Raw genomic sequence first — 15,566 nt, forward strand, 5'->3', positions numbered from 1 at the left:
CTGGACGTGGTGGCACATGCCTGTAGTCCAAGCTACTTGGGAAGCTGAGGCAGGAGAATCATTGGAACCTGGGAGGCAGAGGGTGCAGTAAGCAAGACTCTGTCTAAAAAAAGAAAAAAAAAAAAAAAAAACAGAAAAGTCCACAGCCACCAAAATTTGCTGGAAGGTATAAAGTTGATGGATGAATTGTATTCGACTTAGTTGACCCAAGAAGATAGAACCTTAGCCCAGAAGTAAACCCATTTACATCACAGAACTCCAAAAGGCTGAGCAATCAGCAGTACCAGATACCTTTCAGAGTGGCACTGAAGGTAGGATTAAAAGCAGGATTGACTGAAAGTCTATTTAGAAGCAGTTAAAAGAGTTAATCGTAGTGTCCCTATTTAATAATTGAATAGATTATAGCTGCTCATGGAGGGAGAGGTGGGTAACTATGTGAGTTGATGAATATGTTAATTTATTTCACTATAGTAACCATTTTACTACGTACAGATGCCCCTCAACCTAAGATGGTGTCACTTCTGAATAAACCCATTGTAGGTTGATACTGTTTTAAGTAAAAATGCATTTAATACACCTCACCTACCAATCATGATGACTAAGCCCAGCTACCTTAAACATGCTCAGAACACTTACAGTGGCCTACAATTGGGAACACAAAGCCTATTTTAGAAATAAATGTTGAATATCTCATGGAATTGACTGTAGAGTCTAGCCTCGTCTGTTTACCCTGGTGATCATGGCTGCAGCTTGCTGCTGCCACCCAGCATCCCAAGAGAGTTCTGTACTGGATATTGCTAATACAGAAAAAGATCAAAATTCAAAATTTGAGGGATGGTTTCTACTGAATGCATATCATTTTCGCACCATCACAAAGTCAAAAAATTGTAAGCCAAGGACCATTTCTATTTCTCAAAATACAATGTATTTTTTACATAGAATTCTTTTTAAAAGAAGTGGTTAGAATTTTACATCCTTTCTCCAACCTTATACAGATAGGCAATGCCTATGTCCCACTATAGCAAAAAACTGGATATTCATACTTGAGACAGAGTAAAACAGAGGGTCTCTGGACTGCAGAACACCAGGAAAAATTAAAAGCAAGGGTACTCTGATAAAAGATTAGTGGAAAAGAGTTATTAAATGAAATTTTACACTGACTATTGAGAACTCCAGAATTCTTCCCCCATTTTGCTACTCCAGATAGTATCAGGTTTATACTCTTTAGGCAAAAGATTGGATGAGTCTCTGGGGGATCTGAGTAGCCCTCCAAAAAGAAAATAGTCCAAAGAATTGCCCCCACCATACCATTCATCAAAGAGGCTTACTGTCAATGAGATGATCCCATGTACAGAGCTCTCAAACAACTGTCAAATTCTCCATCCTCAGGAAGCATACAACAATATACTGCATGTTGAAATAAAAACAATATTCAAAGAGAAAAAAAACTTCTGAAAATTTAAAACACGAAAGCATAAAAGAAAAACTGTACAAGGGTGAGAAGAAACATTAATGAAGTTAAATTAGAGCAAAAAGGCAAAAGATGAAAAATCAGACCAAAATGATAAAAATCAGGAAGGCACTCCGGTATTTGTTATATATTGCTCTTAAACTGATAGCTGTTTTAAACATCTTGTATGTATGACATATTTCACAGAAACACATTTTTAATCATCAAAAAAAGGGCATGATCAACTGTAACAAATGTGGATATATCAGGACAATGAGGACTGAGAACTGGCCCCCAGGATTTGGCAGCACAACGATCTTGACAGGAGCAGTTCTGAAACATTGACATCACAACATAAAAGAAACAAGGTAACCAGAATAAAACAAAAGATGTGAATGCTCTTTATGTAGAAAGTATAAAGAAACCTAAGTAGAGAAATACACATTCATGCTTGACTTAATACTGTAAAGAACCTACCTGTCCCTAAATAAGTCATACTATACAGTCAATGCATTTCCCATCAAAATCCCAAAATGGTTTTTATAAACTTATCAAGCTGAAATTAAACAGTATGTGGGGGAAAGGGCCAAGAATACTGGAATGCTCTCCTGTCCTCTCTGACCACACACACATACTGACTCACACAAATTTTAAAATTATTATAATATAGACCAATAGACTAGAATAGCAAATCTTAAAAGAAACCCTATCTTGTATTTAAAGCTGACATGACAAATGTGACACCACATATCAGCAGAGAAAAGACAAATATTTAATAAATAGGACAAGTGATCAATATCTACTTTGCTCCATCTACAAAAATGAATTACAGGTAAAGTTATAGGTGGAAAAAAAATCTTTAGAATATAGGAGAACACCATTATAACACTAGGACAGCATGACAGAGAGTATCGGTACAAGTTGTTTGTACCAATATATTATAGAGTTAAAGTTGTAGATATCTAAGGTTTTTAGTAGAAGAAATTTTGGAACACGTACACAAGAATGTTTTATATATATTTTTGAGACAGGGTCTCGCTCTGTTGCCCAGGCTGGAGTGCAGTGGCACAATCATGGCTCACTACAGCCTCAAACTCCCAAGCTGAGACTATAGGCATGGGCCACCATACCCAGCTACTTCTTCTATTTCTTGGCAAAGGTGGGGTCTCTCCATGATGCCCTGGCTGGTCTTGAACTTGGGGGCTCATGTGATCCTCCTACTTCAGCCCAGAGAAGCTCTAACTACAGCTATGCACCACCATGTCTGGCTAACTTTTAAATTTCTATAGGGAAAGAATCACACTGTGTTGCCCAGACTGGTTTCAAATTCCTGGGTTCAAGCAATCCTTCCTCCTTATCTTCCCAAACTACTGGGATTACAGGTGTGACCCACAATGCATTTTGACCCTTATTACATTTTGGATAGAGAAATGGTAGAAATAACCCAAGTATAAATCAGTAGGGAAATGGATAAACAGTGTTTTAATTACATTGTAAAATTCAGGTATTAAAATGAATTTTGAATTTTAGAATATTCACATTATACTGAGCATTCCAAATGCGAAAATCTAAAATCTGAAATGCTTCAATGAGCATTTCCATTGAGCATCATGCTGGCACTCAAAAAGTTTCAGATTTGGGTGCATTTCAGATCTTCTAATTTGGCAGGCTCAACCTGTAACTGCAAAAACACAAAAATTCTGCATCGTGTATGGATGCAATTATATATAGAAATATAAAATCTACAGGAAGAATATACTTCTACCAAGAGTAGAAAGAGAAAAGGCACTTTTGCTGTACTTACCAGAATTATATCTTTTTAAAAAAGACATCTAAGACAAATATGGCAAAATGTTGACCTATATAAGTAACACAGCCTAGTGGGTGCCTTGAGTATCTGCTATATTATTTTGTTTGAAATGTTTCATGATTTTAAAAGTTTTAATTACTTTTTGTAAAAAAATAAAACCACTGTACTAGATGACTTTTATAGATAACTCTCACAGTGCTGGTTATAAACTGCCACAGCACTGCGGCTGCAGTCCATGTTTTCTCTTCCCCAGTCAGCTAATACTTAATGACATTCAGCCTAGGCATTACGGTCTTCACAACAACTAGCACAACTAGCACAGTGCCTAGAATGAGCATCTACTAAATAAGTACTAGACGAACAACTAAAAAGACCTGATACAAACTTCTGCACATAGTCAGCACTTGCTATTATTCAATTTTTAAGGTAATCAAATCTCTAGTTTTTCTGATACTATTCCTTTATGACCAAACCATGGTTCTTTCTGTTTAGTAGTTTTACATAATCTCTCCTTTTTGTAGGTTTTCTGGTATCCTTCACTATTCCAAAGTACACTGGCTCTATTTAGTCACTTGAATTCTAGTTCCTTTATGAAAATTCTTCCCATATATCTATGAAGCATATTCCTTAACTTAGAAAAGTATTTTCTGAAGGATGTTCAGATTGTTTAACACTCTTCTGACTCAGGTTTTTCCCTAGATGAGTTGTTCCTTTATTTCCTTAGTTTCACTCATTCGGCTGGTTTCTCTATTTCTATTTGGATACAAACAGAATTTGGTATCATTTCCTTTAAAGTTTTCATGTACCTTCAGAATCCAAAATTACTGTTTAATAGAAGATGACTGAGCAAATTTTAGAAAGGTAGGAATACAATTCTGAGAATTCAAACAACTAAATAAAATGCTCATTTGAAAAGGTGCCCTACACAAGAAAATGTAATATGTGGGTTTTAAAAAGATGCTAGTTTAGTAGATTAAGAAATATAATATGTACAAGTAAGTAGAAAAGATTCTCACATGAGTGGTCTGACGAGATGTTGTGTGGCACCAAAACAAAGTCATCCGTGTCACAAGAAGAATTCTTGCTACTAGTACTGGCAGAATCTTTGGAAACTTGTAGATAGTTGGGAGGACCCAATGGTGGGGAAGATAAGTTTTCTTCCTGAATATGCTGCATATCTGGAAGGGACTAAAATTAACAACATAAAATTAAAACTGGCCTAATAATCAAATGCAAGTCAGAATAGCAACTAGACTAAGGAAATTTTTTTTCCCACAAAAGTGGGCATAAAGTCCAATTCCATCTAAGGTTCAAAAAATCTGGAAAAGCTTTCCTTTAGAAACCCTTTCTTTTAAAAGTGTTTGCATAGACTTCTAAAATGTTTTCCAAAAATGATACTTAAAAATATATTATACCACTTATCACACGTACTTGCCTCCCTCTCTGGAAGTTTTTGAGAAAGGTGAGTTTTTATTATCACAACATCACCAGTTCTAGCTCATGGCCTAACAAAGCAGATACTTAATAACTGTCCACTTAATGACTAAACACAAAATGTTCAGATTTTAAATTAATGACATCTTACACACACCAAAGTTTTAAATCTATTATGAAGAAAAATTACAAGCAGGAAAGCAAGAGACCACATTATGTAAAAAAGTAGACAAATCAGTAATGTTGCCCGCACTTAAGACCAGAAATGTATTTATAGACTTGGAAAACCTTACAGGTATGCATGTGTTCCTTTTGTTTTTGTTTAACAGTGGGAGTAGTTGGTTTGTTAGTAGGAGATAGGACGGGAAGGGAAGAAAAGCATGTAAATATATTTAAACAAATACTTAAGATATAACTAGCTACATATCTTTTGTCCTTTATCTAGTTCAAGGACCCTAGCTGACAACTCATTGAATATCTTGATTATACAATGGTTTTCTACAACAATGAACTTCATAGCTTGCTGTGTTAAGCCCCTATTAACCTGTTTCATCTTTGCCTCTATTTAAGGAAAGGAAAAATTTTACATTATGCTCTTCAAACCCAAGCTTTAACTACCTGGTTCACTGCTGCTGCTCCTTTGAATATCATGGTGCCATGATATAGGTCATGACACATTTTTTGAAGAGACTTTATGTCTCAAGGTAACGAAGGGAAGGGAAGATGGAAGAACTAGGACTACTGAGCTTCAACCATGGGCTAGGCACTGTTAGGAGCTTTCCATGTTACCTAACTTTAGCCCTATTCTGAACTCCATTTCACATATAAATAAAGTTCAGAGAGGTAATTTGCCCTAGATCACACAATTAAAAAGTAGTAAAGCTGGGCTGGGTGGGGTGGCTCATGCCTGTAATCCTAGCATTTTGGGAGGTGGAGGTGGGCGGATCACGAGGTCAAGAGATTGAGACCATCCTGGCCAACACGGTGAAACCCTGTCTCTACTAAAAATACAAAAATTAGCTGGGTGTGGTGGTGCACACCTGTTGTCCCAGCTACTCAGGAGGCTGAGGCAGAAGATCACTTGAACCCAGAAGGCGGAGGTCACAGTGAGCCGAGATCATGCCACTGCACTCCAGCCTGGTGACAGAGTGAGATTGTCTCAAAAAAAAAAAAGGAATCAAGCTGGGATGTGATTCTAGGTATCTACCTCCATGATTTCTTTTCAGTGGTTTAGGCAGAAACTTTCCCAGTTTCTCAGTTTTTTTCTCCTACTATCTACAACCACCCTGGTCATTCTGTCTCCTAAAAGACAAGATGCTTTTCTTCCATGGGATCTCCTCTCTCTACCTGTTGCTCTGCATCCCATGCTCCTCTATGTCCCCAATGACCTAAAAAAAACTCCCCTCAGCTCCTGACATTTTCACCCTCTCCCTTTATTAAGGCATTTTTCCCCCCTGCAAATAACCATGTTTAACTTTCTCACATCTCAAATCCCTACAACCCTCTTGAACTACCATCTCTTCATTTCTTTATTCTTTTTTTTTTGAGACAGAATATCACTCTGTCACCCAGGCTGGAGTGCAGTGGCACAATCTCGGCTTACTGCAACCTCTACTGCCCAGATTCAGATTCTTCTGTCTCATCCTCCTGAGTAGCTGGGATTACAGGCACCTGCCACGGGGCCTGGCTAATTTTTGTAGCTTTAGTAGAGACGGGGTTTCACCATCTTGGCCAGGCTGGTCTTGAACTCCTGACCTAATGATCCACCCACGTAGGCCTCCCAAAATGCTGGGATTACAGGCATGAGCCACTGTGCCTGGCCTCTTCTTCATTTCTTAAGGTTTCTTGAAATTATCATCTTCACTGACTCAAATTTATCACAACCTATATATCCCTTAATTCATCATAACCCACTCTGTCTTTAACCCTTCAATAAAATTGCCTTTACTAAGTTTACCAATAATTTCTACTGCCGAGTCCAGCAGGTATTTCCCCTATTCCTTAAAGTACTTGAACTCTGCTCCATCTGCACTGTAGACCATTCTTCTAAATACTCTTCCCCTTCATTCAGTGATCCTATTCTCTCGTCTTTCCTCCTACTTCTTGGGGACACCTTCTGAGCCTCTTTTGTGAGTACATACTTCTCATTTGCCCCTTAAAAAGGAGGAGGAGATGAGTATAGAGTTCCACAGGAGCCACTCTGGGCCCTTAAAACTTTACTTGTTGTATTCACCCTAGTGACCATGCTCACCGTCCCGCCTACCTTTACCACTCACAAAATGATGGTTCCTACTTTTTTTTTTTTTTTTAAGATGGAGTCTCCCTCTATCGCCCAGGCTGGAGTGCAGTCGTGCAATCTTGGCTCACTGCAACCTCTGCCTCCTGGGTTCAAGCAATTCTCTAGCCTCAGCCTCCCGAGTAGCTGGGACTACAGGCATGTGCCACCATACCTGGCTAGTTTTTGTATTTTTAGTAGAGACAGGGTTTCACCATATTGGCCAGGCTGGTCTCAAACTCCTGACCTCATGATCTTCCTGCCTTGGCCTCCCAAAGTGCTGGGATTAAAGGCGTGAGCCACCGTGCCCAACAGTTCTCACATTTTGATCTCCAGCCAAGATTCTGACGAGTTCACTTGCCTATACAACAAATCCATGCCTGTACATTAACTCATCATCTTTATATTCCAAAGCACTGCTCCTCAGGTTCCCTCAGAGTGACCCTGCCAGGCAGCCACTGTAACCAGCAAGGTCTCTCTCTTCGTCAGGTCCCAAGTTCAAGCAATCCTCAAGATCTGTGTGCTCTTTGCCTTTCTCTTACCTGGCTCTTCTCTTCTCCTTTCCTACTGCCACATAGTTCAGGCTTCGTTCTCAAAATAGCAATGATGACAATGACAATAATGATGATAATAACAAAAGGTGCAAGGGTCTCAAGGTGTTCTCTCTCCTCTAGTGGAGACCTCTCTCACTCTAACCTAGTCTTCCACCCTGCTTTTGGGAGAATCTAGCTAAAACACACAATGGACATATCACTCTTCACTTTAAAGTCATTCCAATAGCTCACTACAACTTTTAAGGATGCAACTGAAATTCCTTTGCTTGACATCCAAATCCTGTTGAGCCTCTGCCACCTCTCTAGCTTTCTTTTCCCCTCACCCATCACCAATGCTCTCTACATCACCAAACTGAACTGAGTGCAGCCTTCTCCTTTCTGCAATGATAGAAAAGGCCTATATTTGAGCTATCCACCATGGGAGCCACCACCTAGCTAAGGCTACTAAGCACTTGAAATGTGGCTGGTGTGAATAAGAAAGTGAATTTTAAAATTCACTTTATTTCTTTTTTGGCACAATAAAATTCTTGTTTATTGCTGGACAGTATTGTTTCACACATACATCAAACAGGCCAAAAAAAGCAAATGGCGACTTCATAGACAAAAAAGGGAAAAAAAAGAAACCTTTTATATTTGACCTTATTAACCATGTCATACAAACCAACTACTTATAGTAGAGCTAAGTACATATACAAAAAAGTTACTGGAATGCTTGGAATAAGATTGTTTTTCTGTTGTTGTTTTTGCTTATTTCACAAGGCTTTTTTTCTCCTTTGAGATTATAATGAACATGGTCACACAAGTCAGAAGTAGGACAGAGAATGCTCCAAGGGCTGGTTTGGTCATCCGAGATCATTAAAAAATGGCTGACCTAACAATACGTACAAAAATATAAAATGTAAATAAAAAATACAAACAAATTTCCTTTTTAAAGTACTTTTAAAAAAAAAGCAGGACTTTGGAAGTTTTGGTTCTTTTTTCCACCCTTGTTGCAAACTCTCATGGTTTGGGCTGGGTGGTGAAGAGCATGTGTTATCTGCAGGTGACACTGCCCACAGTGGGTGGGCTTCTCTACTCAAAGGTAATCACTTTTAGATTCTGAGATGGAGTCAAGGGTGAATAGGTCACCCTTTTTTTTTTTTTTTTAGTTTGACTTTTCCTTTTTTGCTGTCTAGTCATCCTAATTGGTCTTCTGCTTCTTGGTATCGACATCGTTAAGCTCATGATCTTCAGCTGCTTGCTTCCTTGCCTGTAGCAGACTCAGCTTCCTTTTCCTCACTATCACCTTCTTCTTCATCCTCTTCCTCCCCACCTTCTTCCTCTTTTTCATCTACCTCATTGTCAACCTCCTGCTCTCCATTTTCCTCATTATCATTTCCATTAACAGGGGCATCTCTTCCCTTTGTCACCTCTTCCACAACTTCCTCCTTCTTAAGTCCTTGGGTAGTAATTTCGAAGCTGGTGTCCACAGCTGCATCTGACATGGTAGGGCAAGCCAGTGATCCAATGCAGGGGATTAAAAAGAAAGTGAGAGTCAGGGACTCTGGCGATAAAGCTGCTGGAGTCCGTGGTGGCTGAGGTGGCTGCTGTGAGCACGGAGTCGGACAGAGGAGCAACAATGCAAGGATGACTTTTCAGAGCAGCCAATGGGGCAATTCACTTAATCTTAACAAATTTAAATGTAAATGGCCACGGAGAGCTAGAGAATTCCTTCAGTGGCTCATGCTTCTATGACTTCCAGTACAGAAATTCTTCTGCTTACAGTATCATTCTTTCACTAATTCATCTTGCAAACTTTCTTCAAAACTCAGCTCAAACAATCCCCTCTTCTGAGTAGCCTTCCTAAGTCCTTAGTCTAATTTTGATGTTCCCTATTCACATTCCCATAAGCAATGAAGACACATATACATATGCTTCTAGCAATGATTGAGTTACCCACCTCTTCTCCATACAATTAAATCAAAACCGCTTAATGTTAAGGACCTGGCCATCTCATTCATTAGTATAAACCAGAACATCACACAAAGTATTCAATAACTGTTATAAAATGAATACATAGGCCAGGTGTAGTGGCTCACACCTGTAATCCTAGCACTTTGGGAGGCCGAGGCAGGCAGATCAGGTCAGGAGTTGGAGGACAGTCTGGTCAACATGGCAAAACCCTGTCTCTACTAAAAATATAAAAATTAGCTAGGCGTGGTGGCTCACTCCAGCTACATGGGAGGCTGAGGCAGGAGAATCACTTGAACCCGGGAGACGGAGGTTACAGTGAGCTGAGATCACACCACTACACTCCAGCCTGGGTGACAGAGCAAGACTGTCTCAAAAATAATTAAATAAATAGGTAGGGCGAGGTGGCTCACGCCTGTAATCCCAGCACTTTGAGAGGCTGAGGCAGGCAGATCACCTGAGGTCGGGAGTTCAAGACCAGCTTGACCAACATGGAGAAACCCCGTCTCTACTAAAAATACAAAATTAGCCAGATGTGGTGGTGCATGCCTATAATCCCAGCTACTTGGGAGGCTGAGGCAGGAAAATCGCTTGAACCCAGGAGACAGAGGTTGCAGTGAGCCAATTACACTCCAGCCTGGGCAAGAAGAACAAAACTCTGTCTATAAATAAATAAATATTCAAGATTTACCATCTAAATAGCATTTAATCTCTAGTCAGTATCAATAATTAAAAGAGCAATTTGGAGGGTTTTTTTTACTGGTCATAATTTTTTGTTTTTAAGGGGACGACAATTCTTCTGGAATAAAGTAGCAGCTAAATATTTACCTGAGAATGTAAAAAAGACAATGTTATATTGCATGCCTGTGTACATCAAGCCTCTGTATGATTCTACACTAGTCCTAGGAAGGGGACACATGTATGAAATCATCTTATTTTTGGCAGTTTATGTTAAATATAAGGTCCCATCAAACCATTCCATTTTCTGATCCCACTAACTAAAAATTATATACAAATGTTCCTACTTTCCTTTTTTCCCCTGCTTTCCACTTCATTTCCATTTTTTTAAAAGCCTTCCTAAAATGGTGTTTATTTGGTTGGTTGGTTGGTTGGTTTTTGAGACAATGTCTCTCTGTACGCAGGCTGAAGTGCAGTGGAGCAATCACAGCTCTTCAACTCGGGCTCAAGCACCCAGCTAATTTTTTATTTTTTGTAGAGAGGGGATTTCACCATCTTCCCCAAGCTGGTCTCGAACTCCTAGGCTCAGGCAAACCTCCCACCTTGGCCTTCCAAAGTGCTTCCAGGTGCGAGCAAGCACACCCAGCCAACCTTACCTTTTTTTTTTTTTTTGAGACAAAGTCTGGCTCTGCAGTAGTACAATTTCAGCTCACTGAAATGTCCACCTCCCAGGTTCAAGTGATTCTCCCACCTCAGCCTCCCAAGTAGCTGGGATTACAGGCGCACGCCACCACACCTGGCTAATTTTTTAATTTTTAGTAGAAACAGGTTTTCGCCATGTTGGCCAGGCTGGTCTCAAACTCCTAACCTCAAGCAATCCACTCACCTCAGCCTCCCAGACTGCTGGATTATAGGCATGAGCCAGTGAGCCTGGCCTAACCTTACTTTTTAAAGAACTCTAATGAATAAGACATAAAAAGGGTATGTTTATGCCAGTGACTTATTTTGAGATGGCGTCTCACTCTGTCACCCACACTGGAGTGTAGTGACGCAATCTCAGCTCACTACAGCCTCTCCCTCTGGGGTTCATTCTCCCACTTCAGCCTCCTGAGTATCGGGGATTATAGGCACATGCAGCCATGCTCAGCTAATTTTTTATTTGAAAAAAACACTGAGACGCAGGGTTTTGCCATGTTGGCCAGGCTGGTCTCAAATTCCTGACCTCAAGGGATCCACCTGCCTGGGACTTTCAAAGTGCTGGGATTATAGGCGTGAGTCACCACACTCAGCCATATTGTATTTTTTTTTAAAGAGTACATATAATTTCAGAATGGGAACCTGATTTGCTGCAAATAAAGATACTTAATTAGGCCAGGCACAGTGGCTCACGCCTGCAATCCCAGCTACTCAGAAGGCTGAGGCAGGAGAATCGCTTGAACCTAGGAGGTGAACATTGCAGTGAGCCCAGATCGTGCCATTGCACTCCAGCCTGGGCAACAAGAGGGAAACTCTGTCTGTAAAAAAAAAAAAAAAGAAACTTGATTAGGATTTACTTTTTTAAGAGAGGCAGGTTCTTACTATGTTGCCAAGGCTGGTCTTGAACTCCTAGGATCAAGCAATACTCCTGCCTCAGTAAAAATAGGTTTGTCCACCAGAGTTTTTAACATCTAAAAAGTCTTTCTCTCTGTCCTGCCTCTCTTCACTCTTCCAGTTAGTTCTGCATTCACCTACTCCTTGACAGTCTAGCCTGGCTCCTATTTTGTTCTCCTCTTTCAACCAACAAAAACCTCAAAATGCTCTCTCCAGTCAAAGGAAATTTCCAGTTCAACATATCCCTGCTGGCCTCTCATCCCTCCGTCACACTACCATCCCACAGGCTCCTTTATGTTTGCTCTCCCAAAATTAGATTCTTCTCTGTTGTTCTCTTCTCTAGCACAAGCTTGCTTTTCATATCACATTGTGTCAACTATATGGTTTATAATAATAGCCACAATTTATAGAGAATTTGCTATGGCTAGGCACTTCCCACATACCACTACCAGGAGCCTGCAAGCAAAGGTTAATCAAGTCTATGGTCCAGATGAGGGCTCCATAGCCCACCTCTCTAACTGACTAGTCCAAAGTCACTGAGCGGGCAAGCAGCAGGGCTAGGATTGGTGACAGTGTGCCTGGCTCTTAATTTTTTAGTCCACAAGAATATAACATAAGACTTATTAACATAATCTCCATTATCTATTTGGTATGAATTCTCAGGGCTGCGTAAGAAAGGTTTGGTGCCAGTTTTGAGACTTGTCTGTTTGCAACAGGTTACATGTGCACCTGCTTTATCTAACAGTTGACACTTCCTGCGTTATATACTATGTGCCAGACACTACATGCAGTAAGTGCTTGCACTCACTTATCCCTGAAGAACCCTATGAGGTAGGTAAATTATACTCACTCGACATATTTTAAAAAAGGTGTCCTAGTTAATATGACAGGTAAGGGATGTGGAGGCTCCAAGCCCCATCCACTTAAACCTCTAAGTTGCCTCACTTTTATGGTTCCCCTACCTTTCTGCCAGCGGAATTCAAGAAATTCAAGTCTGGGGCTGGGTGCCATGGCTCACACCTATAATCCTAACATTTTGGGAGGCCAAGGCAGGCAGATCACTTGAGGTCAGGAGTTTGAGACCAGCCTGGCCACCACAGTGAAACCCCATCTCTACTAAAGATACAAAAAAATTAGCTGGATGTGGTGGCATGCACCTGTAGTCCCAACTACTTGGGAGGCTGAGGCTGGAGAATTGCTTGAACCCAGGAGGCGGAGGTTGCCAAGATTACACCACTGCACTCCAGGCTGGGCGACAGAGCAAGACTCCATTTCAAAAAAAACAAACAAAAACCTAAGAGGAGAGCTAGGTAAAACCCTGGGAGAGAAGAGTAGGAAGAAGTGACTAGAGTGATCAGAAGGCCTCGGGATTAGGAAGAAGTACTAAGATGGGAGGGAACACAGCCATGAAGAAAATGGCTTGGGAGATTCAGGGAAAGGAAGAGGTTTGAGTAGAAGCCACCTTAGAGGGCCAGAAATCATGATTAAGAGAATCTAAGTCAGAGAAATCTGGCTCAGAGGTGGCTCCTCCATCAGTAGAAATTCCAAGTACAAAAAAATCCAAGCTCATGTCTACTGCATTCAGACAAAATAAATATCTACTGCCTATCCAGCTGTAATGGGTACTCTTTGTTTACAAGTATCATCACCAAAATACCATACAGTATAAAAAGGTGATAGTACTGTACTCACTGTTCAGAGGAAAATGGCCCAGAGAGGTGGCATTTCTTACTGAAGCTTACACAGTAACATATGGGCAGAGGTCCGAATACAGGTCCCTTTGACCCAAGTATAATGCTCTTTCTCCCAAACCTCAGCTGCATTAGTAAACATTATGCATAAAGAGAATAGCCACAGCATATGTGCATGTTCCATTTGAGAACAGATGTAATAGCACTAACTCTGAAATTACTTTTAATAAAACCAGAACTTACTGGTGGAGAAGCAAAACGACAAGATGGAGAGCCGACACAGGAGCTTCCAGAGACAGAACCAGAATAAACGGGCACTGGAACTGGGCAAGCTGGGGGAAGAAACACAAATGAACTACATCATTTTATAGTGCAGTCACATGATCTGTATAATAGAAAAACCTGCCAAAACTACCACACCTTTGTGTTCCCCAAAATTTGCATTCACCTACATATTATCATAGCTGATGAAACTAAAAATGCAGCAATTACTAAAACTATTCCAACTTTGTTTCAGAAGGAAAAATAGAACTGTCATTATAAACACAATCCTAGGTATCTAAGAAAGTCAGGCCAGGCACAGAGGCTCACTTTTATAATCTCAACACTTTGGGAGGCTGAGGAGGGAGGATCACCTGAGGTCAGGAGTTTGACACCAGCCTGGCGTACATGGTAAAATCTCATCTCTACTAAAAATACAAAAATTAGCCAAGTGTGGTGGTGACCACCTGTAATCCCAGCTACTTGGAAGGCTGAGGCAGGAGAATCACTTACACCAGGAGGCAGAGGGTGCACCACTGCACTCCAGCCAGGGTGACAGAGCAAGACTCAATTAAAAAAAAAACAACAACAACAAAAAAAAACGTAAATTCAATGAAATTTTAATAGGCACAGTAGAAGATTAATTTTGTAATAAAAAAATCATTAATTTTTCCTAAAGCCAGCATTCATTCTTAAATAAAAATACAAAAAATGGGTACTCACATTTCTTAATTGGAACTTGCTCAAGAAAAGGATGACTAAAAAATGCTTCTGTAATGAGAAATGAGAATGCAACCTTTAAAGAGACATTGACTAAAGTATCAACAAGGCTATTTTACTCAATGTATTCAACATAATGTCTAAGATCAGAAATAAATTCTTCATATAGCCTCCATTTCCTTTAAATGTAAAAGCATATTTTTATAAATCCTCTATAAAATAATTATTTTAATAATATGTAAAATAATGTATCAATAAACACTAAGTAATTATGAATTCTCAAAACACCTATCACCAACACAACATCCTCTGATGCTACTTACACAGACATGTTCTCTAAAGAATGCCACCCTCTAGCGGACAGCCACACGAGAGAACTGTGATCACCAGGACCGTATTAAGCAACCATGTTAACTACACCTGTCAATTGTCCTGAGAGGAAACTGAGACAGCTGATTTATACAACAATCTATCCTTTGCCCCTAGAAGTATTCCAGATTCTGGTTTCACATTTAAAAATAAAAAAAAGCTGGGCACACACGGTGGCTCACACCTGTCATCCCAGCACTTTGGGAGGCCAAGCCGGGCAGATCACAAGATCAAGAGATGGAGACCATCCTTGCCAACATGGTAAAACCCAGACTGTACTAAAAATACAAAAATTAGCCAGGTGTGATGGCACGCACCTATAGTCCCAGCTACTCAGGAAGCTAAGGCAGGAGAATCCCTTGAACCCAGGAGACAGAGGTTGCAGTGAGCTGAGATCGCAGCCACTGCACTCCAGCCTGATGACAGTGCAAGATTTCATCTCAAAAAAAAAAACTGGCCAGGCATGGTGGCTCATGCCTGTAGTCCCAGCACTTTGGGAGGCCGAGGAGAGCAGATCACCTGAGGTCAGGAGTTTGGGACCAGCCTGGCCAACATGGTGAAACCTGGTCTCTACCAAAATACAAAAACTAGCTGGGTGTGGTGGCGGGCGCCTGTAATCCCACCTACTCAGTACGCCGAGGCGGAAAATCACTTGAGCCTGAGAGGCAGTAGTGAGCAGACACTGCATTCCAGCCTGGATGACAGAGCTAGATTCTGTCTCAAGAAAAAAAAAAAAAAAAAAGAAAAACTGGCTGGGTGTAGTGGCTAACACCTGTAATCCCAG

The 15,566-nt window shown here is 40.4% G+C and overlaps 1 protein-coding gene and 1 pseudogene across 9 annotated transcripts in view; both read right to left on the reverse strand.

The window, feature by feature from the left end:
- ULK2 (unc-51 like autophagy activating kinase 2) overlaps window positions 1-15,566 on the reverse strand; it is a 101,503-nt gene that overhangs the window by 43,012 nt on the left and 42,925 nt on the right. For 6 of the 9 annotated variants that reach the window (XR_013535619.1, XR_013535620.1, XM_002806819.6 and 3 more), the window contains exons 11-13: window positions 14,417-14,464; window positions 13,676-13,764; window positions 4,277-4,448 (exon numbers count right to left, since the gene is read on the reverse strand). Coding sequence is in view for 7 of the 9 variants with exons in the window: in XM_002806819.6 (XP_002806865.6) it covers window positions 4,277-4,448; window positions 13,676-13,764; window positions 14,417-14,464 (309 nt within the window). In the remaining 2 variants the exon portion in view is untranslated. The remainder of the gene's footprint in view (window positions 1-4,276; window positions 4,449-13,675; window positions 13,765-14,416; window positions 14,465-15,566) is intronic. The other 3 variants (XM_078373187.1, XM_054257023.2, XM_054257022.2) reach the window with 1 other exon arrangement.
- LOC144582593 (prothymosin alpha pseudogene) lies at window positions 8,554-9,157 on the reverse strand (annotated as a pseudogene).

Source organism: Callithrix jacchus, chromosome 5 (genome assembly GCF_049354715.1).
Source record: "Callithrix jacchus isolate 240 chromosome 5, calJac240_pri, whole genome shotgun sequence".
Taxonomy (NCBI): Eukaryota; Metazoa; Chordata; class Mammalia; order Primates; family Cebidae; genus Callithrix; species Callithrix jacchus.